This window comes from Haemaphysalis longicornis, unplaced genomic scaffold (assembly GCF_048455015.1).
Source record: "Haemaphysalis longicornis isolate Haplotype H1 unplaced genomic scaffold, Haemaphysalis longicornis Haplotype H1 scaffold_9, whole genome shotgun sequence".
NCBI lineage: Eukaryota > Metazoa > Arthropoda > Arachnida > Ixodida > Ixodidae > Haemaphysalis > Haemaphysalis longicornis.
This window is the reverse complement of record NW_027526460.1, coordinates 34,523,843-34,549,387: the sequence shown is the minus strand read 5'-3', so window position 1 is coordinate 34,549,387 and position 25,545 is coordinate 34,523,843. Positions and strand designations below refer to the sequence as shown.

At 48.5% G+C, this 25,545-nt stretch overlaps 1 protein-coding gene across 2 annotated transcripts in view; it reads right to left on the bottom strand.

Annotated features, from left to right (window-relative positions):
* Nucleotides 1-42: 42 nt before the first annotated feature.
* Lrrk (Leucine-rich repeat kinase) overlaps nucleotides 43-25,545 on the bottom strand; it is a 43,683-nt gene continuing 18,180 nt past the window's right edge. The window contains exons 12-31 of one of the 2 annotated variants that reach the window (XM_077685516.1): nucleotides 25,377-25,498; nucleotides 24,585-24,862; nucleotides 23,827-24,097; nucleotides 23,263-23,385; nucleotides 22,422-22,671; nucleotides 21,823-21,952; nucleotides 21,148-21,242; nucleotides 19,585-19,707; nucleotides 18,461-18,642; nucleotides 16,309-16,542; nucleotides 12,908-13,039; nucleotides 10,372-10,805; nucleotides 9,096-9,246; nucleotides 8,180-8,293; nucleotides 6,832-7,179; nucleotides 6,186-6,434; nucleotides 5,382-5,504; nucleotides 5,108-5,303; nucleotides 3,616-3,704; nucleotides 43-359 (exon numbers count right to left, since the gene is read on the bottom strand). In XM_077685516.1, the coding sequence (XP_077541642.1) occupies nucleotides 171-359; nucleotides 3,616-3,704; nucleotides 5,108-5,303; nucleotides 5,382-5,504; nucleotides 6,186-6,434; nucleotides 6,832-7,179; nucleotides 8,180-8,293; nucleotides 9,096-9,246; nucleotides 10,372-10,805; nucleotides 12,908-13,039; nucleotides 16,309-16,542; nucleotides 18,461-18,642; nucleotides 19,585-19,707; nucleotides 21,148-21,242; nucleotides 21,823-21,952; nucleotides 22,422-22,671; nucleotides 23,263-23,385; nucleotides 23,827-24,097; nucleotides 24,585-24,862; nucleotides 25,377-25,498 (3,833 nt within the window). In that variant the 3' untranslated portion in view covers nucleotides 43-170. The remainder of the gene's footprint in view (nucleotides 360-3,615; nucleotides 3,705-5,107; nucleotides 5,304-5,381; nucleotides 5,505-6,185; nucleotides 6,435-6,831; nucleotides 7,180-8,179; nucleotides 8,294-9,095; nucleotides 9,247-10,371; nucleotides 10,806-12,907; nucleotides 13,040-16,308; nucleotides 16,543-18,460; nucleotides 18,643-19,584; nucleotides 19,708-21,147; nucleotides 21,243-21,822; nucleotides 21,953-22,421; nucleotides 22,672-23,262; nucleotides 23,386-23,826; nucleotides 24,098-24,584; nucleotides 24,863-25,376; nucleotides 25,499-25,545) is intronic. The other variant, XM_077685517.1, reaches the window with a different exon arrangement.

Below are 25,545 nucleotides of genomic sequence, written 5' to 3'. Positions count from 1 at the left end.
CCCTCAATGCAGGCCTGAGCAGAACCATTCCTTTGAGCTTTCCCATTCCAGAAAGTTCACTTTCCTCCACATCTAACAGTTATTTTTAATAAAATACACAAAAGCTAGTGCAGTGTCATGCATTTTGATAAATTTATACACAACTGCACAAGCGACAAAGGATGTGCTTTCTATGAAGCCACTGAATCTGGTTGATGCGTAAGTTTAAAAAGGTCAGGAGATAGAGGAAGCAGATGACAATGCAACCCAGGGTTGTGCATGATGACTTGCCTGTAGATGCGCACAGTGGCCTGGGAGTCTCCCACCCACACTGAGTCGTTCACCACACACAGGCACGTCACAGCAGGCACAGACAGTACCTGCACATTGCGAGGTTTCTTACATTCTGGCAAGCAATCAGTGCTCCTAGCAATGGGAGAATTACAGGCATAGGGTGAGCCATGAATGGTCATGGCAGAGCAAGTAGGGATTTGCGAAGCTGTAGGAAGAACTTTGGAACACCAAACACTCAGAATTTTCCCATTACTCAATTGCAATAAACAATCAGCTTTCAAAGGGCAGGTAAGGCATACTAATGGAGTCCACTGTCTTACGACTCTAAATACTAGTAATATCTTCCTGGTGCTGTATTGCCTACCAATATGCCGCAATAATTTTTTTGCCCTTTAAGCGGGAGGGGGGGGGGGGGGGGGGGAAGAAAAGCAAAGTGTTCAGGATTAGGTATAGTATTTGTTCCTTCTTTTCATAGTTGTTGCACAACAAAAATTATTTCGTATTTTAGCCCTTACACTAGACGGGACCTACTTTTGGTGGAAATAGCAGCACAAAGGTAACATTACAGACATAGCAAAAAAATGTTTTAACAACATGCAGCAGCTCTGAAATGCGGTCCTTTGCTAAGTCAAAAGACAAATTTAGGCTATGACCTTTTGGCATGCTCTGAACTCCCTGCTGGCTTTATAGCCAGAAACTGCTACTCCTAGCATTTTGGTACACAATTCAGTATCTTTACACTAGGAATTAAGTAGCAGTTAAGCAGCAAAGGACTGAAAGAAAACACAGGATGTTTTCTTGCAAAAAAAGCTGGAAATACTCAACTCTAAAATGAAGGAAAATAATAGTGCCAATGAACAGCCAAGGTGCTGCCTATAACATGCAGCCCCCCACACACACACATGGTTTCCTTCATGAGGATTTACATTCTTGTTACCTAGCATAAAAAGTGCAGCGGAAACAGAAATGGTACTGTTCAATGTTTTTATCTCGGCATGGTTGCTGATGCCGTCGATGATCGTGGTACTTGATGACACGCCACTGTACAAGCAGCAACGCTAAAAACACATTTTAACAAAAAAAAAAAAAATCTCTACAGTAGCCGGAGACGTGAGCACAAATGATGTGGCTCACAATTTAAAAATTGTACGCTTGTGGAACGTCAGCTGCTGAGTACAAAACAAAACCTTCTTACGTATAGCGCCATGAAAGTGCTGCGGCGTGTGAACAAGCACTAAACGTACTCCGCACTCCTTCCCCGCTCTGTGCTCTGCCACAAATTTGCCATTACGTTCCATGGTTTTGCTGTTCAGCTGTGTTCCAACCTTTTTTTTTGTGCTTCTGGTGCGTGGTGTACAATGGGCCAGCAAGAGCTACACAGCCGGTTTTAAACTGAAGGTGGCGAAACACGTGTTGATGCAGATGAAAACCGCGCGGCTGGGTGGCACTTCGGTGTTGACCCAGTGCGTGTACGCTACTGGCGAAAACAGGGTTTTGACTATGAACAGGGATCGCCGCATGATGCGCTGGGATCGCCACGAAGAAAAGTTTCCCGGTGTGGGAAAAGAAGTTTTGGGTGCCTTGACGACACGCGAGACGATGTGCTGTAGGCTGACGATGAACGTGAAGCCACAAGCGACTCAAGTGAGGAGGACAGCTCCATGGCAAGTAGGGGGGGCCACTAGCATGTTGTGAATAAAAAATAAATCTCATAACATAAGGTCTCTTCGATTATGCCTGCACTTTCTGCATGAGTTCACGATTAGTTCAGACCAGGTGCCACCACTGCAGAACCGGTCTTGCACTTTTTTCGTCTGCTTCTGCACCTCCTCCCTGGGAAGTGCAGGGAAAGCCGTGAACTCATCCTGCACTCTCTGCACCGTAAATCCAAGAGAAAAGTGCAGCCACTGTGCACTACACTTAAAAATCGAAGAGGCGAGGAGTGCTGCACTACCTGAGTGAGTTCAGAGAGTGCAGCCAAATCTAAGACACCCATGTGTTTTTACACCAACGTGTCTTTACTAGAAAGGTAAGGTTTGACAGTGCTTCTCTTTGCATCTTTATTGTAGGAAATACCAACTTTTAAAAATCTGTTGCAACTTTTTCCTGCAAAATGAACCCTCCCCCCAAATTCATGCAAAATTTTCTGAAAAAAGAAAAGAAAAGTGGGTTCATTACGCGAGTAAACGTGGTAAACCTGTGTACAAGCTGCTTTCATTCCTGTCACATAAAGCTAAACCTGAAATCTGTGCTTGAAAAATGTTATTGTTATAAACGCTGCCGAATTGCCAACAGCAGCCCCGTAATTTTTTTACCCCTCGTCACACAACTGAAATGCTGACAACAACATACAGTATAACCTTGTTAGAACAGACCATGACAGTGATCATGATTTCAGCTGTAAAGGAAGTATGAACAATACAGAATACAATGGAATCATAAATGAAGTCTGTTATGACAAGAGTTCAGACATTTCAACCGTCAAAAACAAAACAAACTATAAAGCATGCCAGTCATTTCCAACAATTCAGTTACAACTGAAACAGGTTGGTATTTAAGGCCGACAAAACTTCTGGATGACTTGGTTTTTTTGCCATCCTTCTGCAATGCTATGAAGCACCTCAGAAAATCCCGTACACGTGTCTTCTCATATTTTCTGTGCTCCTGTTGTATGGCACCTTCTCCATGTTTTCATTCACTCATACTATATTACTGTTTTAACTTCTTCAACCTACCTAAACTTGGATTTTCTTTGTCTCCAGATGAGTATAAGTGAAGTGCAAGTAAAAGTCTTGTGACTGAGCTTGGATTTTTAGCCATCTAGATTGTGTCGGGGATTATATGATTTTGTTTCAATTGTGGCAACTTTCTTTCACTTTTAAAGAATCTAAATATTTCACTTTTACACATTCACACTTATTTTTAGTTGTTTCAAATTGTTTTCGTTTGATCACCATCGTAAATTACAAACACAGACACTGCAAATGTCTAAAATGGAAGGCTGTTTGCACTTGAAAAGTCCACTGTTAAGGTGAAAAAATGGACATCTTCACCTTTTAAGTCTGTTATATCCGAATGTATGTTATGACAGAATCTGCAGTGAAAGGAGTTTAATCAATGGCACAGATAGGAATATGGACCAAACATCGCAAATCACTATGTTGTATCGGAATATCTGTTGTAAGCAGATCTGTTGAGGCGAGGTTACACTCTAGTACGTTTTCAGTGCTACCGCCAATCTTGATGTGTTCACATGGGCCCTTTCAGCATAGCAAAATGCCTATACAGTAATAAGCAGCGCATGCTCTTTGTGCATGAAGGGAGAGAGGCTACGCAGTTCACCTTGAGCTCCTGCCAGTGGCTGCTGTTGCAGGTGAGCAGGTTCACCTGGCCATCTGTGCGACCCAGCCACAGCTCAGATGACGCTTCCTCTGCACAGCAGGAAAAGGAGGGAGGAGAGGGAGAAGCCCATTGGGCACGGTAACTTCAACCTCAGAAAGGGTCAACTGTGATGAGCTATACACTTGAGTTGACCCCGGTCAATTTGACTCTGGTTCAACCACCACAATGAGGTCAAAACAAGCGACACATCAAATTAGCTGAACTTTAAACACAGATTTCTGTTAAATTCAGTGGCAGCACTGAATTTGGTTTGAATTAGGTGAATTAAACTGGTCAAAGTTAAATTAGCAAGGTTTGGCAGTATGGGCAGTTTACTGCAGATACTGCCTTACCCGGTCACTCAGTGTGTACCACAACCACATCTAAATTTGCTACAAAACTTGTACTTGACTGATTCCCTAAATTTTGCGTAAAAAAAAATGTTCTTGCAAACATGCTGAACAACTGAATTCGAGGCATGTACCTGAATTATGTGTTCGATAAGGTGCACTACTCTGTGCAGTTTGTTGAAGCACTTGAGGCTTTAGCAGTGAACAGCACATCTTGTAACATAGTATTTTTGTATGTCTTTTTTTTTTTTCAGTTTTGCACCCAGGAAAAAACCAAACCCATGGCCTGGTGCACAAAAGAAAAGTGCCTCTGCCACTGAGCAGCAAAATATGTGCAGTCAGTGAAAGACAGGGTAGCAGAGTACCAAATGATGTGTGATAGAATGTGCCATTTTCTGTGCTGATCACACTGTGTGGTGGACTGCAAGTTCACACACTGTCCCTAAGAGTGAACCTCACACTGCACATAACCACCAGTGCATGCATGCACTTAAAGAAGGTATTCAAACAATTATTAAGGAATGAAGCCGAAGGCACCTCTCAGAAGTTCTTCAGCTAGCAATACCAAATATCAGCCCTGTATTCACGATCAGATAACAAAAATCACTCAGGAATGCAGAGAGAGCCGAGGCATGGGCGTGTCTGTATTTCGCACCATATATGGAACTCCAGCAGTGATTACATCACACTAAAGGCTCACATCCATGCCGGCCAAGGGTGACCACCTCTTTTGACGCTGATGTCATTAGCCCGAATTCGCACGACAACCTTCCCAAGCTCTTGAAGCACGGAAGCCTGAGGGCTGCGCAGATGGCGGTTCGAAAGAAACCCCAATGGTGCAGTGGCTGAGGTGTTGTGCTGCTGAGCCCAAAGATGCGGGTTCGATCCCAGCTGCAGTGGCTGCTTTTCAGATGGAGGCAAGAAGTGAAAATGCCCGCGTGTCAAGATTTCGGTGCATGTTAAAGATCCCCACGTGGTCCAAATGAACCTGAAGCCCTCCACTATGGCATGCCTTATAGGCAAGTTTCAGTGCATTAAACTCTCGAAAAAGTGAATTTGATGGTGGACCGAATGCAATCCCGGTGCGCAGAAAGACCACTAACCATCGGTGCCCGTGGCAAAGGCCACAGCTGCCAGCAGGGGCTGTGGTCCCGGCAGGGAGACCACATCCAGAAGCTGGCCAAACTCGGCCGCGCTCACAATGGACACCAGCTGGCTGGCCGAGGGGCGGTCCCTTGGTTGCTGGGCCCAGCAGCACACCATCAGGTCCAGTAGGTACCCCGGGTAGCTCAGGGCTTCCTGCATTCCACCAGTGGGCGGTAATGTTCAATCGCCGCGCTCTCCTCGAATGAGCATGCAAGTAGCGGTTGTACGTACCCTGCGCGTGAGCACGGGGCGTCCTCCATCCAGTATGTGGTCCTTGACACAGTCGTGGCCTTCGAAGGGCAACCTCAGGGTCAGCAGTTCGTACATGAACATGCCGTACGAGAAGCAGTCCACCTGCGCAATGATGCCAGTGATCCATCTATTGCACCGCCTGAGTGTATGGGTTCTTCTTCATTTCGCAAGTTACTGATTCGGATTGAGGTTTACTCATGTTGTTAGCCAGAAGAATGGAAGAACAGGGCGCTTACAGGCATTCAAACTGAAAATAATGTGATGTATACAACAGTTCCTTGCTGAAAGAAGAACGAATACAATGGCTCTTTACATGGCCAAGCTTTTGCTGCCAGTCCAGCGCTGTATATACATACAACCATTGCTGTTACAAAATATGCTGATTAGCTGCATGCAGAGACAGACTTTTACACACAGGCTCAAGCTGCCTGCACTGACTTCAGCACTTAATTTCCAGAAAACACAGGCTTATTGGGCGAACTGTGGCAAAGTGCGTCACACCCACACAAGGGAGAGAGTGGTGCAAATGCTGGCAAACTCTGCGAAATATCCTGGTTCACATGAAAACAACCAGGGTTATGAACGGAACCTTTAACCCCTAAATTGGATGACAGCCAATCCCTCTTTTCATACTGATAACAGGAACAAGTACATGCCAGTTCTTTATACATAAGAAGGGGTGGGCAATAAAGAAAGAGTGCATGCGTGCACAGATAGTTAGAAAGAGAAAAAAAAAGGAAAAATAAGGGAGGAGAAGCAGCAGCCCCCCCCCGCGATTCATGCCTTCTCAGTGTACTCCTCTTCGCCGTTGTGGCGCATGATCTCGGGCGCCATGAAGCCCTCGGTGCCGCCAAACCCCTTGGTGCCCGTGGGCAGGGCGGCACGGCTGATGCCATAGTCGGCCAGCCGCACTTGCACGGGGCCCCCGTCCTCCTCACCAGGCACGGGCAGCGCCCACACCAGCACGTTCTCCGACTTGAGGTCCCGGTAGATGATATGCTGCTGGTGCAGGTACTCCAGGGCACGGGCCACCTGCAGAGGGCGGGTCGGGAGAGAGGAGACGGCAAGAAAGCTCACGCCCTGCGTGTCTCCCATGTGGATAGAGTTGTACGCTGACGCTGAAATGAGGCATGGGCTGTGGTTAAATATTTCCCCTGTTGTTTTAGCATTTTACACTCTTCTATGTTTTTATATAATAATCATTATAACTGGAGAGAGAGAGAGAGTGAGAATAGTCTTTAATGATACTGGTGAGGTCAGCCTGGCCAAGGCGCCTAGCTTGCTACACCAGATGTATGAAAAAAAAAAAAAAAAAAATGAAATCGATGAAGTGATGATTATGATGACTAGACTATGAGACTATTATTATAACTGGGTAGCCTATGCACGGCAACCACCAAAACGCAGAGACCCAAATGCCCCTGCTCACCTGCAGCAGCACCCTCTGTAGGGCCCCCGCGGGCAGGTGGGCCCCGGAGCGCCGGAAGTCGGCCAGCAGGGCGTCCAGGGCCCCCCGGGGGGCCAGCTGGAGCACGAGGGCCAGGGGCCGGGGGCAGACTCCGCGCAGGGCCACCACGTGCGGGTGCCGCACGCTCAGCAGGATGCTCAGCTCCTGGCGTGCCGTGCAGTACGCCTTACACGCATACTGCAGGGGCTCCCGCTGCCACTGCGCCCGGGCCGCCTTGTAGGCCACCGTGTCCGACGGCCGCGCCCCGTAGCCGGGCTCCACGGGCTGCAGCATCTTCAGGGCCACCTCGGTGAACTGGCCCCCCGAGCCCTGGATCAGAGGAGGAGGGCGCTTTGCTGGGTGAGTTGGTCCATGGTTTTAAAATAAAAATAGAGTGCAAAAAGATGGATACAAAGAAGACACGTAGGCAGAAGCACTCGTCCTACCTAAGTGTCTTCCTTGTCCCAGTCTTTCTTGCACTGTATTTTTATTTTAAGGAACAGTGGTGCTTTGCCAAGAGCACACTTCGATGGTGATGGAAAGCAGGGGTAGTTTGGGAGATGAACGCGGAGTGGTACAAACAAAAAAGAACTACAGCCACTACAGACAAGCTCCACTGAGGACAGGCACTATTATGGACGGCTACCGTTACGAATGCCACTAGTACGGATGGTCACTACAGTGGTTAGGCGCTGTTATGGATAGGTGCTGTTACGAATGCCTTCATTGCAAATGGGTGCTGCTAAGAACAGACACCATTACGGATGGCTGTCATTATGGAAAAGCACCACATTTCACATTACAAACAGGTACACATTGTTTCACTTAACACAGTATGTTTCTCATAAAATTCTTACAGATGAACACAAGTGTCTGACCTGAAATGGGGCAAGCAAAAGTTACACGTGCCTTATTGAGTGTAAATGTGCTACCTCTTGACAGTCAAATAATTTGGTCGGGTAGGCACCCACCCTGTTGTGCACGTCTTTCACACTTGTTCATATTTTGTTGGGGCTACTTCCTGGATTCAATATGAATAACCAAAGAGATTTGCAACAAGTTCTATTTTTCACTTTCCAGTGGGCTACAAACATGATCCTGTTCGTCACACGATGTTTAATTAAAGCTCACTGTAGAAAGAGCTGCTATACAAAAAAAAAAGAAGGGACAAAGGAGCAATCATTACCACTTGCACACACATCCCATGTTAATTCTGGTGGCCATTCCCCATGAGCTAATCAAAAGTTCTGCTGCAGCAGTAATTCTGACTTGCATCTGGCACAGGCAAGGTGATAATGAAGTGAGAAGAAAGATTGACTGCCTTGCTCACCCTCTGCTTCATGGTGGCCTTGAATACGAAGCCAAAGGCACCACGTCCAAGCATGCGGCCACGCCGAATCTGGTCAGGTTGCACCAGGTAGCGTTCACCCAGGTCCAGGAACACCTGAACGTTGACCGTTTCTCTGGTGAGCAGCTGGCTCAAGGGTTCTCTAAAAGCCTTCTACAATTGATAAGCTGCCCCGTAAGCCACTGAGCGTTGCCAAAAGACTCCGTCCAGCCCTAGTTATTACAGCTTCGGCACCACTCTAAATCAACTAAGAAATTCAGAAGCTCATTATGCATGTAATTTTAAACAATGCCACTCCAGATCAGAACTTTACGCAAAAATGGCTGCTATCTATGGCCGCCAAGGGTAGCTTCCTGTTCATGGATGACAATACCACTATTTGTTCACACCGTGGCAAAAAGTCAGTCCAACATTCCGGAGGGTGGTTCGTGATGACAAATTGCACAAGAGCTTTTGAATGTGGTGCAACATTGCTCAAATAGTGGACTACTAGAACATGAGTAAATGCCATAGCCAAGGCCCGAAAATAACCGAGTGGTTCCTGCAGGGCACACTATTTTAACTTCGAGGCGCATATAGCAGACACTCATTAAGACAAAATGCACAATGCAAAAAATCGTCTGCTTGAGACAAATTTCCGATAATATACAAACGAATTTTTGTGTTCCCTTTGAGTTCATCTAAACGGGAGTTTACTGCATTTCCAAACTCCACGCACTGTCACAACTTGGCAAAAGTTGAAGAAGTACTTCATCATGCATGTGCAGCTGCTGCTCTTGCATGAGGCTCTGTCGCTGGAAGGGGGTGATCTCACAGTTTGCATACTACTCAGCAAGCTCTGGGTTGCAGCACCAAGCTAAGTGTTTTGGAAGACCAGCCAGTGGTGCCTTTCACCCACCGTGTCGGGTGCCAGCTGAGCCAGTCGCAATTCCCCGTGCAGTGGGCAGGTGACAGCGCCTCGCTCGTTGGCAGCTAGGATGCACTCTTCCACCAGGAAGGCGTAGGGCCCCATCACCGTTTCCTCCACCCCTTCAGCGGACGCTGGGCGGCTGTAACGGTACACAGCCCACAAACCCCACAATCCTGAAGAAACAGTTTTCATCGCTCAAGAATACAATGGGCATGGGAAACTAATGAGCATGAAAGAGGAAAGCGTAGAGTAGCAGGGGCGGTACATTAAAAGGGCCTCGAACAAAGAATACACTTTCATTTTAAAAAGAACTAGCCTTTCATAACTTACTTAAATTTATTCCACCCTTGAAGTTAATTTGAAGTTAATTAAAAGTAAACTGTGGTGCTGGCATTGTGTATACATATAAACACTCAAATAAGAGACAGAAAAAAAAAGGGGGGCAGAAAAATTGCTAATCTTTCCAATTTCTCACAGTAAAATGTCTTACATGCTGTGTCATTAGTGGGAGACTGCTCCATTCCTTACTCTGTGAGGGGCCCCAAGGTTGCAAAGTTCCGAAGGCCTGACAATGCCCATCTGCATTCGCATGAAGCCGTGGCAATGACTCCGTTTGAGTATTTCCCCCTTTTCCCTTCTCCATGCAAGTCCTGGCTATGGCAGTCCTGGCTATCGTCTTTCACCCTTCACAATTTGTGACAATACGTTAACTAGAATAGAATAAAAAAAAAGAAGAAGAACGAGCCTGCAATACATGCTTTCGCATTTTTGGCAAGTTTTACCTTAACAATAAAAAACCACCGCATGCTAAGAGTGGTATACATGTGTATTCACGGCACTGCAATCTACCACTTAACGCCAACTTGCTTCTACACTTAAGTGTCCTTTGATGAGGAAAGACTTTAGACTCATGATAAGGTCATTACAGTACCATTCTTAGAGATTTTATAGCGATCTGGCACAAATCGAACACATCACATAGTCTGCTCCTCACCACTTCGCTCATAACAGGGAAGCTACCAACATCTCTTTTTGCTACACCCAGCACTATCCTACTGCGCTGAAGTGATGAAAACGGCCCAATGGACGGGACACAAGAAAGGAGACAAACGATTCTGCCGTGCTTGCCTCTCTTTTCTTATGTCCCGTTCGTTGTGCTGTTTTCATCACTTCGACCATGTTCCAATCAACCCATGTTTCAACACTTTTGACCCCACTGCAGCACAGCCGGACATGTGGCAACACCCGACAGCTGAACACCCACCTGTCGACCACGCCGCTGTCGGTGCTGGTGCGTGAAGGCGGTCCCGAGGAAGGGGGTGCAGGTGTGGGTGTGGGTGTGGGGGGTGCGGGTGTTGCAGCAGCAGCGCAGAGTGGGCAGGGCACCAGGCGGGTGACAAGGAAGCGCCCCTGGGAGGTGTGCACGAAGCGGGTGCCCAGGGCGGGGTACCAGTCTTCGAGCAGGGTGTCCACGTGGTCGGCCGCCAGGGCCAGCAGCTGGGTGGCACTCTCCAGGCGCGGCGCCAGCTGCACGGGGCCCCACTGGCGCCGCTCCAGCGGAAGCTCCAGGAGCAGGGCCACTGCCCCCTGGGTCTCCACGGGGCTCCAGTGGCCCTCCAGACGCACCCGTGGGCGGGCCCCCAGCAGGTCGTAGGGGGCACCCCCCGGCACCACCTCCCGCACCCGAAGGACCACTGCCTGCAATCAACACACCACGTCCCCGTTTAATATCGCTGTCAGTGCAGCCGTCATGGGCAAAATTTTGGACCGAAGGCAGAAAAACAACCCCTTCTCTTAACCAACATATACTAGAGGGAAATCTGTCATTGCAGTCGTGTGCCATCATGGCAGCCGCCGTAGCAGCTATAAGCGTTCCTTCGTTACCTGGCCTAGCTTGCAACATGCCTCCTTGCGGCACCTGATAACGATGGCAGCCACAGAGGGAACATTTTTGCTTTCTTGTTGAGGTTGCGTGAAGCTTCTAAAAATTTCTTGCCATGCATAATGGAAATAGAACGTTTCCCCCCGGTACAGAACGGCCCACTCATTCAATGAAGAACAGCCTGCATAGACACTAGCATCAGATTTCCCTCTAGTATATAACACTAGTATGAGAGTGTTTGCTTATAACAGGAGCAGGTGGAGGACTAAAAGTGAGCCTGGGGTGTTTTGATGCCAAAAGCATCACCACAAACATAGAGGAAAGAGAACTTGGGAGGGGTTACCAGTCTGTGTTACATCATTTTTAGCCTACAGGTGTGTCCGTGGAGCAAGGAGACCTGTCATGCGAAGCCCATCGTACGAATCCAAAGACTGATCTGGCTGTCTGTTTCTGGTTTCATGCACCGTGCAGCTGTTACCATCACAGGAATAGCAATTGGAAGCACGTAGAAAAGCTCAGGAGAATGGGAAGGGGTAGTGGGCTCCAAGGACACAGCACGGCAGCTCCGCAAAGAGCAAATCGCAAGTTTTTTTCTCCTCCGCTGCTTTCCTTCTCAAACTCTCCACTATCATCATAATCTATCCTTTGTGTTTGCTCTCTCATCTTCCCCCCTGCCATTAGGTTGTTTACTCGGTTATGGCGCTGCTCAAACACAGGAAGGAGTGCTGAAAAGCTGCGCTCTAAACCTGAAGAGCTGCGCTCTAAACCCCCACGATTTTGCTAGAGGTTTTGCAAAAGAAGCTCCAACAGAACCTCAATAATTTAAAACCAGTTGCCACAAAAGCACTGATAAGGTAGACAAGGGTCATGGCACTATGACCCGAAATTTTTGTAATTCTCTGAAATTTTCTCATAGTGGCATCAAGTTATTACAATTCTGTAGTACATATTCATCAGTATTATAAATACAGTGGAACCCCTATTCAAAAGAAATACAGCAAAAAATGTATCCAGCACAGCTTATGCTCAAAGATCGCACTACCAGTCTCAACACACAAGCTCTAGCACTAAGATAAATATTAATCATTAAGACAAATACACTTCAAACTTTGTACAAGTCAAGTCAAACTGTTCACCTGGTATCTTCAAGAAAGTTTATTGGAAGGCAGTGTTTGGGAACTTTCCCAAGATAGCAGATCTTAAAGGAGTACTGACACGAAATTTCAAAGCTGAGATAACTATGTAAAACGCTTCCTTTTTATCAGGAGATATCTCCCAGCAAGTTTCAGCAGCAACCGTTCAGCGAAACATATTTAAAATCCATTTTAATTTCCGCCCGCACGAGAAAGCCCAGAGCGGGCCGACGTGACATCATCTGCTACGTGCCCCAAACTGCCGACGTCGGGGCTCCCGTGACGAAGCCGACGCGCTGGCTGTGGTTGGCGCGCGCTGCTCGGGCGTGTGTACACGTCATGGTTTTGGGACTGACGTCATGCTGCCCGGGCCTGTGGGGACGGCGAAAACCTCGGCCGGTCTGGGCGCGCGCGTGCGCTCGCTCGCGCGCGCTTCCAGAGAGGCAGTGATACGGCAAGAATGGTGACGTCATGTTATACATGCTGTCATGGCGGCCGCTCGGCGTTTTTCAGTCGAAACCGAAACTGGCACGAATAAACGACGCCGTAAATGAATGTTTACGCTGCGCTCGACCGTCTAATCTGTCATTCTATGATTAGTGGGCTGGTAGGCACGCATAGCAGCGAAAAAAACGTAACATAAAAATTTCGTGTCAGTACTCCTTTAACAGTAAACCTCAAGCGATTCAGAATAAAGTGGCTCCTGTAAGCACCATTAACCAGCAACCAGCAGAGGACAAAAGTGCTGACATCAACACCTCTGGAGTTCACTACACAATGTGTACCTGTGCATGTCGCAGTTCCAGCCCCGTCTGCCAGCAGAGCCACTCGGCACGCTGTGACAGGGCAGCCGCAAGGCCTGGGTCTTTTTCCCAGCCACGCGGTGGGGACAGGTAGCCACGCAATGCCTCCACCACCTGTGGCAGAAGCATACAAACACCAGCTTCTTAACAACAAGCGCTAAGGAGGATGTTTTTCAGATCGAGAAGGAAGGAGAATGCACTGGCAACTTACGGACGTCTTGTCCCCCCTGTGAGTGAGAACAAGCAATGGGGTCAGCAAATCTACACGGGCAGTGAAGCAAAACATTACCTAGTACATGACAGAGTGAATAAACTTGCTTGTGAAACGTACAGGTGCCATCATAAGTAACTGGAACAAATACTTATGAATATCACAAAATATTTCTCTTGCTGGCATTATGACAGCCATTACTGGTATACAGGAAGTTTTCTCGATTAGGGAGGACTACTTCAAACGCACACATATGCATCCGGGTGGTTTCCGGAAGAATCCCTCTAAATTTACGAGACCGTGTTCCAGTTACTTTTAAAGGCACCTGTACTACACACATGCACAGCCTCTCTGCAATTCACTTTCGTTTTATATGACCAATTTTTGACACAGCAAAATGACGCATATTGCACAATGAAGCATGTGATGACCGCTGCACACCCTGTCGATGTCGTTTTACAATACTGAATACTAACTATGCCGCTTAACTATGCTGCTTAAAGCAAAAGTTTTCTTTTGATTGAGAAACATACCTTGCTTTTTCTCCTTGTCAACAGCTATGGTGTCTTCGAGGATACTTTAAAGGGACGCTAAAAGCTGAATGAAATTTTGTTTTAACTGAAAGATCATACATTTCGTAGCACTCTCACCTATTGTTCGACAAGCAGCGATGCTTTATTTCCTGAGAAATAAGTAAATAAAGCTGGCGTTTCTCTGTGGAATGCTTTACCGATAGCAATATTTTATTATTTTATATAAAGTGTTACTCCTCATCCTACGCCTCCGTGCATGGAGAATGGGAGATTGGAAGCATGGGCGGCTTGCTTAACCACCTGCAGTGCATCTTGCTCCTTTCGCCACTTCTCAATGAAGGGACTTTAGCTGCTTCCTGCCAAGTGTACTGCTTGCAGATGCTCGGACGCTCACCGTCATAGGTTATTGACTTCGCTAATTGCACACCAATGCTTTTCGAAAACGAAACTGAAAGCCTGATGGCTGACTGAATAGTGAGGGAAGCAGCCTGTCTCGCAGTGTAAAAGCTGTAGTCTGTGTTTTTTATGAGCTCACGGAAAGCTTTGATTTACATTTATTTCACGTTTTGGGAATCATGAAGAACCGCGACTCGCGATCCCGAGCCGGCACGCGCTTCGGGAGGGACTTGTGCGTGGAAACCGGTCCGTCGCTCCACTGGTTCGTCGGCGTCCCTGGAGAGATGGCACCCCCGATATGTGCGGGCATAGGCGCGCGGGCGCGGGCGGCGCAAACGTGTGCGCGCGGGAGACAGGAGAGTCTTGGCGGAGACCCGGTCGGGGCTGGTTCGGCGGAACATCGCGGCGATTGCGGATACCATGTCTCTCAGGTGGGAACTGTTTGTCGCGCGCCGTGAGTGCCTGCCTCCCGTTTGCGGTCACGACCCGGACGGCGTGATTCGTGAACGCCATCGAGCCTTGTGCTCGCGTACTTTGGGATTCCCCAAATAAACGGCTGTGCTTCGGCACTACTGTCTACTGTGTTCTCGTATCGGCGAACCTCGCTGGGCTGCCGTAGGCATGGGAGCCCGCATGGTTGACACACCGGGAGCTAGCGTGGGGGCCTACCCCAGAGTGCTGGCAAGGTCCCCGAGGACCTCCCTCACATATCCCACAATGTGCTCAACCACTTAGGAACTGTTTATTTCAGGAAAACATCTATAAATGCTTCTCTAAAGAGCTCTCACTGTTCACCACTTTAGTGACATCACAAACCGTACCCAAAAACCCACAAGGTGTCGTCCCGTTTTCATGTTTCTGGCGTTTTTCTGCGTTATTAAACAATTGCTAGTTGCGAGAATGGTGTATTTAGATTCTCGGCACCGTAATCCATCGATACAGGCCAACTTGTTTCCAGCTTTTAGTGTCCCTTTAACTAGTGCACCTATATTTTATGCTGAATGTACAAAACATGTTAAAATAAAAGATGACCTTTTACCTCATTAAACGAGCATAACAATAACATTTACGATAGTCTTTAACAAGCCACTTAAATTAGGTAATAATGAGCAGCATGCAATCAATGATGCTACAGTAGAACCTTGCTGGTACATTCTTCATTGATATGTTTTATTCATAGTTGTGTGGAGACAGCTTGATTTGGTAGCTTCTGCGATTCAATATAGTAACTGCATGATATAATTTTTCTAATGTAAGACTCTTTTTGTTCATGGGCTGCCCTAAGAGAAAAATATGAAGAAGTTTTTCTGTACCAGCTGCATCCACTGGGCCCACTCACGAAATCTTTACTTTATTAATAATTCCAGCACGAAAAACTAATCTTTCTTTTTTCCCCTGAACGATAATGCTGCAAGGAATCAACATACTTCATCAACAAACTGCACCTAAACAAAATGACAGCCTTCGAGATATTTTATTTTTTACACAATTCTCCAACAAGATTTCACAGCAAGCTCATCCAGTTTCAAAAACCTTCACATCTTATCAGCTGGACTAAATTTGTGTGAAAACAGCTTGTCTGTTATAGGTTGCATTCACTGGCAAGGCACGCATGCAGGCAACCATGTGAGTTCGCTGTCACTGGTTATGTCGGGCTCTGCGAGATGGTCGTACTTGTCCGTGCTAAGCACATCATGTGTGTTGGACGTTCCAACTCTACCCCACCAAACGCAAAGTAATGCCTCGACTCCAATGTGAGTGCAATTAACAACATATCTGTTGACACCACCATTGAGAATCAGGTCGAAATGGAAAATGGAGCAGACGACGCCTGCCGGTGTTTTTCTTTTTTTTTTCCTGCAGCGGGCGGGCGCAGTGGCACAAGCCGCGCCATGTCTGTGGCCATTTCCAGTGTTGCCAAGTGAAAAAATTGACAGGTAAACTTTTCAGTGAATACCATCTATACAGGAGGCTACCAGCCACGACAGCTTAGTGGCTAAGGTGTTGGATACTGAGCATGAAGTCATGGGTTAGATTCCCCAGATGCTTTTCGGATCGCAGCGAAAAACATAAACAGCCATGTTTGAAATTTGTGTGCAAAAGACTGCGGCACATGTTTAGTTTAACGCTCCAGGTTAATCCAAGTGAATCCAATCCATAGCCCTTCATTATGGCATGCAAGCTTCAATCGGTTTGGTCATAGTGGTGCCAAAATGGGTAAGTGAGCATCGCAGATGCTTCACCTGGTCGTCGGCCAGCAGGCGGGTGATAAGGCGCGCCCAGAAGCCGCTGGGCAGGTAGGACAGGAGCACGAGGCGTTGCACCGCCGGCTGCTCGCGGCTCGGAGACAGCACCCGCAAGGTGCATCCACTGCCGCCCCCCGCTGGGGGCGTGGCTCCTGTGCCACTTCCCCTGCCGGCCGCTGACCGCAGGCCCCAGCCCCGGGACCGCACAGGCACCTGCAACACGGCAGCACGCTGCGGTCCGGTCAACAGCCACTTGCCAGCATTCAGCCAGACGGTCATCACATGCACTACGGGACAACTACCCCTGCTAACAGGCAATGTATAGTCATCCATGCCCCCAAAATGAAATTTTTCTACTTCCATCCGCATGCGCAGAGAGTAGAAAATTTTATCAGCCAGGGAAATGGACATAAATAACCAGCCTTCCTTATGACTGTGGCTTTGAGCTTAGGATGACACCCGCTGCTGACACTCGCAAAATATTTTACTCATCCTGATCAGCTAGGGACGAAATTTGTTTCGACCACAATCGTGGTCTCACCAACCTTCACCTCGGCTGACATGATCTGAGAAGAATGGCTTGCTCTGCAATGACACTGAAAACCTAACAGGGCTACCGAGAAGGATGCTTAGCATCCCTCGTATTTTCACTTATGATGCAGTTGGCATAAGCATGGGCACTGGGGGAATGCCGAGTGTCTTGTCACAGCTGCGGTAAAAGCAATAGACACTGCGTGTGATTGCAGGGCACCAGCTGCAACTACACAGCTCCTCAAGAGAAACAAGAAGAGGGGAGGGATCATGATCTTGCCACTCCTCCAGTACGGGGATTCTTTGACAAGTACACCAGTGATGCTTCCTGCCCTAAAGAACCCTCCCTATCAACTTTCAGCCACTGTTTGCTTAGAGAGTACCGCATTTTCTGGTCTATAAGACACACTTTCGTACAAGTCGCACCCTCTTAAAAACAAGCTTTTCCGGAAAAAAAAAAAAGAAAAAAAAAGTACATAAGCTGCACCGGCGTATAAGACGCACCAGTGTACAAGACACCCTTGCTAATCAGGTAAACCCATAGAGGATCAGTTTGTAAGAAAGTGAGGCGAGAGTACATGGTTGCGGCGGCCGCCACCTCTGAACGCATACCCCGATAAGCAGTGCTAGATATGTGCACCTACTGTCCAAAGTCTAGACAGAACTAACTGCTCAAAAAAAGTTTACTGATACATACAGTTGGCATGTACTTACAGATGGTGTTTAGGCAAAACCATCGAAGCCTTGTTCCTCCGACTCGCTAACAAATAATTCATTCATTTAGACCATAGAGCTGTGTCTCTTAATGTGAGCTGACATCACGCAGCACACAGGAAACTTTTCGAGAGCAGACCACGCGTGGCCGGCACGTACCGGATTTATTCCATGCATAAGTCGCACTGGTGGATAAGTAGCACCAACAAAAATTTCAGGAAAAAAAAAAGGCGACTTATACACCGGAAAATACAGTAGGCTCTTTTACTTGCCTGCCCTGAGCACTTTTGAGCAGCTCCTGGGCAGCCCAAAACTGCTCTTGCAATCAAAATCCTATGGGCAAATAAAAAAATTCCCCGCATTTCCCCGAGGGGAAGAATGTGAAAGTGCGAATGCACGAGTTGAATTTGCGCGGTTCGGTAATGTTCGCGAAAGAGAGATCACACACACACACACAACTACAAAGAAAGATGCATTTATTCACAGACACCTATTTGTGTTGTCGTTGTACTTGATTGCTAGAGCGGATCTCAGCTTTGAAATTTTGTGTCAGTACTCCTTTAAGCAGGTGCATTAGCCCTTCTCACGCCCGATCCTTGGCCAATCCCCCACGTGGGTATGTGCCATGTCAGCGGCCAGGCAGCGCGCGCCCATCTCCCCCCGTTGCCAAGGAAGACGAGGAGATTCCTGGCCAATCCCCCACGTGGGTATGTGCTATGTCAGCGGCCAGGCTGCGCGCGCCCATCTCCACGTGCGCGGACATCGCCGGTGGACGCAGGTTCAGGGTCGCTTAAGAAGTGCATTGCACTTAATATGGAGCTACCCCAGAGCCGTTCTGAGTAGTCCAAAATGACAAGTAAAAGGTGTCCCAGTGCTGTTGTAAGGGGGGGGGAAGCCTACCTACCCGCACGTCGGCTCCCGGCAGGCCGAACCGGAGCAGCTCCTCGGAGGGCAGCAGGGAGGGGATGAGCAGGCTGCGGCCGTCCCAGGTCAGGGCCACCTCAAACTTGTTCAGCAGGCTCAGCAGGTAGCTGCGCGTCTCGGCGCTGCGGAACAGGTGCTGCAGGTCCTCCAGCCGCATGATGCCTGCACGCACGCATTGCACGCTCCGTCGGTGATATCACCAAGCAGTTGCACAGGGCACTGTTTCTTTTTGACGGGGCCATGAAGACTAAATACAAGTTTTGGTCATTAAAAATAGTGCTTTGTCCCCATAACGATGACAGCACTTTTATTGCAAACATATGTTTTTCAGAAAACATAAAACAGCGGCAACTCCCTAGCCACTTTCCGAGAATTTCTCTATGATGCCACAGAACACTGTTTGTGCGATTGGCTGCGGCCAACCAAAGCCACTGCCAAGAAAAATGATAGGGCGATTGTAGTGGGGCTTCTAGTTCCGTTTGATTGTACCACCTGAATGCTAACATGCAGTTAGCATGCTGGTAATTATGTTCTTAGTGCTGGCCTCCATTGCGTCACTCCTGCCTGTAATGCATCACTGTAGTGCAAAACTTGGAAGCTTTTCAATATTATTTGTGCCCCAAAGGCCAGCTCTTTTAGATTTAACAAAGTTGTATCTAGCCTACATGGCCTCTTTAGGCATGTATTTCATTAAAAAAAAATGCTCTGTTTAAACGACGTCTTCTAAGCTATTGCTGCATGAAGGCCCCACTTGTTCCCTACAACCACGATGCCACACTTTAAAGGGATTAAAATAGAAGAAAAAGAACCAGACATAAAGGATAGGTTCAAGAACAGGGTGCCTGGCCAAGTATACCATTTAAGCCCCAAGTAAAAATAAAATACAGCGGTCACATAATGTCATTAACAGTGAAAACTGTCAATCCCAAATGCCAAATTTGTCACCAAACCCTTGCAAACAATGCCAGCCTTTAGCATTACATGGAACATCTCCCCTCGAATGGCAAACAGGGGTTTGAAACAGAGAAGAAAATCGAACATTGCACACAAAAGAGCTGCAGCTTATTCCGTGCACTCGCTGCACACCGAAGAAGGGCTACCCACCATTGCGAGCAAAAGGGTTGATCTCCCGCACGGTGACTACATGGGCCAGCACATCGCAGAGCCACTGCGGGTCCAGGAAGTACAGGTCCTTGAGAGTGGCGTCCTCGTAGTGCAGCAGCACTCCTGAACGAGCCAGACACACCCCATCGTAGCAGTCAGAGGCAATTTGTTTTCAATTACATGAACACGAGTCCGCACCTTTTTCCGAAATCATATTATTGTGATAGCAGCCCTCGCTAACTCATATCATTGACTGCGGTGCAGGGATACGTTTGGAACACCAAAAGTTTTGCCCACTTTAGGCAATCCACTCAGGTGGGGAATTTTTCAAAAGTACCGCATAATGCGAAATATAGGTCGAGATTTTTTACAGAAAAATTTGCCGAAAAGTCACCCCTCGACCTGTATTGCAGTCACTGGCAGTTGTCATCTGGCGCCCGGGCATCCCATCGAGCCCATCCAAACCCAAAGGCACCATCGCCACCACCATCAATCGGACGCGACGCCATCTTTGTTTTGTTGCTTCTCTCGCTGTCGGCGATGTGTGCGTGCTATTTTCTTCTTGCTCAAAATGAGTTTAGGCACTTGGTGCCAGTTTACAGCAGCATTTAAAAGAAAAAGTGGGGGTTTTCCAAGCCCTACGACGTGTCCGCCTTGCGCCAGTTCGGTATCGCCAAAAGAAGTGTTGCTAGCGGCGTTAGCTAAAGGGGCAGCTCTCGGTATGCAACGCTCAGAAGGCCTCGTTTCATGGGTGCTGCTCTGTGCACCTGTGCTGCTGTACAAAGGGGCAAATTTTGTCCACTAGCGTCGTGCGATTTCTCTACGATTGGATACCCCAAGATGTTTGCTGACCGCCTGCACAGACTGGCTGTCGCTCCGGTCTGCACACGAGTGTCCCATGCTTTGCGTTCGCTTCACGATGACATGGTCTTGCGAGTGTTGAAGAAGTGCTGCATAAGCAATTCCCTGGACTGCACCGAGGACGACCTGCTGTGTGGGCGACAGCGAGCCAGAAGCAGTCGTCCGACGATACTTCAGACAATTTCAAATGGGTAATCTGAGACGAAACAAGTTATAGTCTCAATAAAACAATGGTTGGTACCGAATGATTTTTTTTTGCATTTTTCGGCTACAAGGTAAGGGGGTCGACCTATATTCCGCCTCGACCTATATTCCGCATTATACGGTATATATAATCCTGGAGTTCATTCACATCAGCCACTATTGTATCAATGAGATTCCACTGTTTATGCTCCTTACAATGATCAAACAGTGAGGGGGGTTTAGTTAGGAGATGTTGGAATTTGTGTTTCTTTAGCAAACAACTAGTACAATAAACAAGTGAAAAACAAGACAACCTTTTTTCCCACGTGTGTCTGTGTGTGCAGGCTAACTAGTTTCTTTGCTTCTCAGACCTCAACAACCAACTGATCATGTGACAGCACCACTTCACTAATTAAGAGTGCTGTACGCCCCTTCAACAACCCGTGCCAACCTTCATGCCCGTACAACACACCATCTTTTTCAGCTGCTACGCAGATGCTGTGCACGTGTCAAGCTCACCATTGTCGTGAAGAAACTGGGTGGCCTGGTTCAGCTCTGCCATGTCTCGGAAACAGCAGTCAAACCTTTGCTGCAGTTCATGCATGACCAGCATCCTGCAAAAGGGAAGATAGATGCTTGCTTAACCAGACTATGCCACCCAGAATGGTAATGGGTGCCAATGCAGTGCTTCTGTTATACAATGCTAAGGTCATCCAATGGTGGGATTGCAGCTTAAAGCAGCATTAATATCTGGCTCACTAAAATGTGCTACTTTAAAGCACCAAACGGTGATTATGCATTTTGTCAACTGCAACAGCCAAGATAAGTCTGCAGTCATTTATAGCCTGTCCCATTTCAAGGGCAACCACACTGATCCAATGAATTATGTTCTAACATGCAAGGAATAAGAGCTGTGACCTCTCCTCTCATTCAAATCAGGTTCAAGCACGCATAACCACGTATGGGTTTTAATATTCCCCCACTTTTTGACCAGTTAAGGTTACAGTACAAGTTCCCTCAACCAGCTTGTGATAAAACTGACTGTCCTTGACATGAACTTGCTCTTACTTCTGCTGCCAAGTGACTTTTCGGTGACAAGGAACTAACAGTGTCCATTTCACATGTCAGACACTTGGCAACGGCCATTACATGTACAAAAATGACGTGTCCTCTGTGCCAGCAGCACACGCTCACCTATACTGTTCGGCGTGCAGCACGGGCTCCTTCCCCTGAAGTCGCCGCTCGAGTGCCAGGCTGCCGACCACGTCTTCAAGGGCCAGGTAGGTGGCGGGGATGCGCTGCTCCAGGAGCCGCTCCTTGCTGCCTGCACGCATTCAAGGGGGGGGTTGGGGGGACACACGGCAGCCAGTGTGAAGAGGGGGAGGAGTATAGAGAGAGACATTCAACAATCCTGGCTGCCTAGATGCACCCCACCTGTGCCCCTTTTTCGCGTTGTACTAGAAGAGTCGCAGAACTAAAGGCTAAACACCGACCTAAAAAAAAGCAAACTATCCTGTTTCTGAAGAAAAATAAAGCATAGAGTTGGCCTAAAACAACATGTTTCAGGGAAGAAGAAAAGAAAAGGGTCCACTGGGGTTTGAACTAACCCACGCCTTTTGCGGGGACACCCATTACTCTGCTTTTACACCACTGAGGTGGAACAGTGCAGCCATGTTAGCAGTTGGTCAAGCGAATAATATAAGGGGTATTTGGAGTGAACCAGTAGAAGTGCATCTAAGTGGCCAGGTTTGCCGAACTGCCCGACCCCTGACCCCTGCAGAGGCCCCCCTGACCTGGGCAGCGCATGTCGAAGGCGACGTCGTAGATGAGCTGGCAGAGCTGTCGGATGGAGTGCCGGGTGCGGCAGCTGACCTGCAGGGAGTCGAGCACGCGGGGCAGGCCGCACTTGTCCGCGTCCACCACGCCCAGGAAGCGGCTGCGGATCATCGCCTGCAGCTCCTCCGCATAGCCCCCCGGCAGGCACTCCTTCACCAGGTCCTGGTGGGTGCCCACCACCAGCACGGGGGCGTTGGGCGCCCGCGCCTGCACAAGAGGCGTCACTGCGGTCATGGGCTCTTCTTTCGACCCCACCTGCCTCATCATGTTGTTCTACACAATGTTAGAACTTGGGACCTTCTTCGAACCTTCTTTTGCTTTTTTGAGTACGGAACTTATCTTTGGGTGAATTGTGAAGCGGCGATAAGTAAAATGCTAATTACTTCCAGTCAACGTGCACCACTTCAAATCTTGAACTGATTGTTGAAATGATTCGTTTCTCTGAGTGGAAAGCAGGAAATAAAATGCACTAAATATGCGAGATTCTCAGCTACTTTCTGAAGCAACAAGGCAGGTAAGAAGGAGAAAGGGGAGCTTTGCTATGCTTGTTTCGGAATAATTTTAAGGCACATTCCTCATTTATCTCGCATTATTTTCTACGCTTTCATGGTTACGTATCGTGCACAGTTTCTAAGCCATGGGAAGTAATCTCTTTAGACGACAGAGATTGCAGAAGCACATTCTCATGATGTACAACTCTGTCACAATGGAACATAAGTGTGCTAAACACAATTGGTGTGCTGTCAATGGCTCCTCTTTTAGTAGAGGGTTTAGCAACAGCAACAGCGAGTGGCCCACCTGAATGTTGATGAGCCACTGGTGAATGCCTTGGACGCCCCTCTCGCCGTCTGTTATCCGCCAAACCACCAAATACAGGGAGCGCTTGGACAGGAAGTACTGATGCGTGGCGTAGTACTCCCTCTGAAAGGACAAGGACAGACGTCTGTAGTAGCCTCTTTTGGGCAGGATAGACACCGCTACACTCTTTTCCTAACAACTGCTACAAACCGACCTCTTGAAATCATGAGTGAACAATGCACTAAAAGCAGTCCACAGACTTGAAGTAAACTAGATTTGTGGTTTTGAACTACAAATCTTGTCGAGAAATCATGTTATCATGTCATTAGTACACATAATATAATTCCCAGATATGGCTTAGCATGACACACATGACCACATAACTGACTCTTTTCCATCTCTATATTCTGTTTCCTTATCAATCCCCATGAAATGGAGTTCAACCAACCATGGAAAGACAGAACAGGAACCCAAATCTCAGCACTGCCTTCTGATGCATGCTTCACCGTGATCACCTCCTGTGCCACTGCCTGTCAATGCCCCCCGCCCCCGATCCCTGCTCACCTGCCCGCCAAAGTCCCAGGTGCGGAAGGTGACGGCGCCGTGGCGTCCCTTGAGCTGCCAGTCGCCCAGGTCGACGCCCACGGTGGAGAGCATGACCCCGCGGGGGGTCTTGAGCCCCAGGGAGCGGTGGCCCACCCGCTTGCCCCAGTGCTCGGGGGGACGCTTGCGGTACGAGCCCGTGCCCTCCTGCCGCAGCTGCTCCAGCAGGGACGTCTTGCCGATGCCTTGCACCCCCACAATCATCAGCTTCATGCGGGCGTAGGGACGCGCGCTGCAAGGTCACAAACAGCTCGCTCAGACAGCAGCCCCAAATACTGCACGGTCACGCCCTGCTGTTTAAAGGACACGGTGAACAGGCTGGGTGCACACAACAAAGACGGATACTGCTCCGACATGAGCGAAGCAAGGAAGCAAGAAAAGGGCCGCGCATAGGCAGGACACCGGCACAGAGAAAGGGTCACAAACAACTGAGCCAGAGGTACCCTACATGGACCCGTCTCTGCACTGCATGGTTAGAAACATACACCTGGCACACAACAAGTCTTCACCTGCATACAGTGCGTCAGCAGGATGGTTTCACATGACTGGTGGCAGCAGCAGGAACTACAAATCGAAGGTATAGCAGTGCCACAGCATGCACAGCCTCTCCACGGAACAGCCTAAGCACGGCTTAAAGAGCAATAAAACCAGCCTGGAGACCTCTGGTCCCGAAGCTCCCCGGCTCCACAGAGAGAGAGGGGAAGAGAGAAGCTGCTCACTCCTGGAGGATGGACTTGAGGTACCCGACGAGGTCGGTGGTGCGGTAGCGGGCCGAGCGCACCATGGAGGCGAGCGGCTCGTGCAGGTTGCACCCGCGCAGGTTCAGGTTCCACAGCTTGGACAGGAGCCCCAGCTGCGGGGGCAGCTCCGTGATGGCCGGGTTGCCGCTCAGGTTCAGCACCGACAGGGAGCCCAGCTCCGACAGGGAGGCCGGCACCTCGCTCAGACGGTTGTTGCTCACGTCCAGCATGGACAGGTTGGGGAACAGCGGCTGCTCCTGGGCGGGGAGTGTGACGTTTGGGGGGGAAGGTTCAGAAAAGCCACCAGAAGTTACTCCTCAAATCACCTAAGTGTAAATACTATAGAGAAGTTAACGTGTGTGCCTAAACAGATGGCCGACAGCCTGAAATCGTATGCAGGCTTCCAACAACGAAAACGTGTGAGCATGCATGCTACCCAATCAAGGCCACAAATTTGAAAGAGCCTTACAAGTGGAGTTATTGTAAATAAGAAACAAACCCCCCAAACAACTCCAAGAATGAACAAGTCATGGGAAAGTTAGGGGAGTTTAAAATTAGTCTAAAGGCGAATAGTGCAGAAAACGGGGACAAAGAAAAGGAAGAAGAAGAAGATGGAAGATTACAAAGTTTATGACAAGAGCCCTGTTGGCCAATGGGACCTCCCGTCATCATTTTTGTAAACTACAGTCACAAAGCCCTACCCATTGGGTAGGGCTTTGTGTACGGCAAGAGTCCAGTTTTTAATTGAAAGCATGGCAGGCCATTGCTCACCTTGGAGTCGGTGCTGTCTTGTTGGCCCACCAGCCCCTGCAGCCCCGGAAGCTGGTTGCTTGCCAGCAGTAGTGTACGCAGGTTCTCTAGTCGCCAGTGGCTGCGGTGCAGGCAGCTGGCCCCTGCATGACGACATCAACCTCTCCTTACAAACGCATGCGCCGTAAGG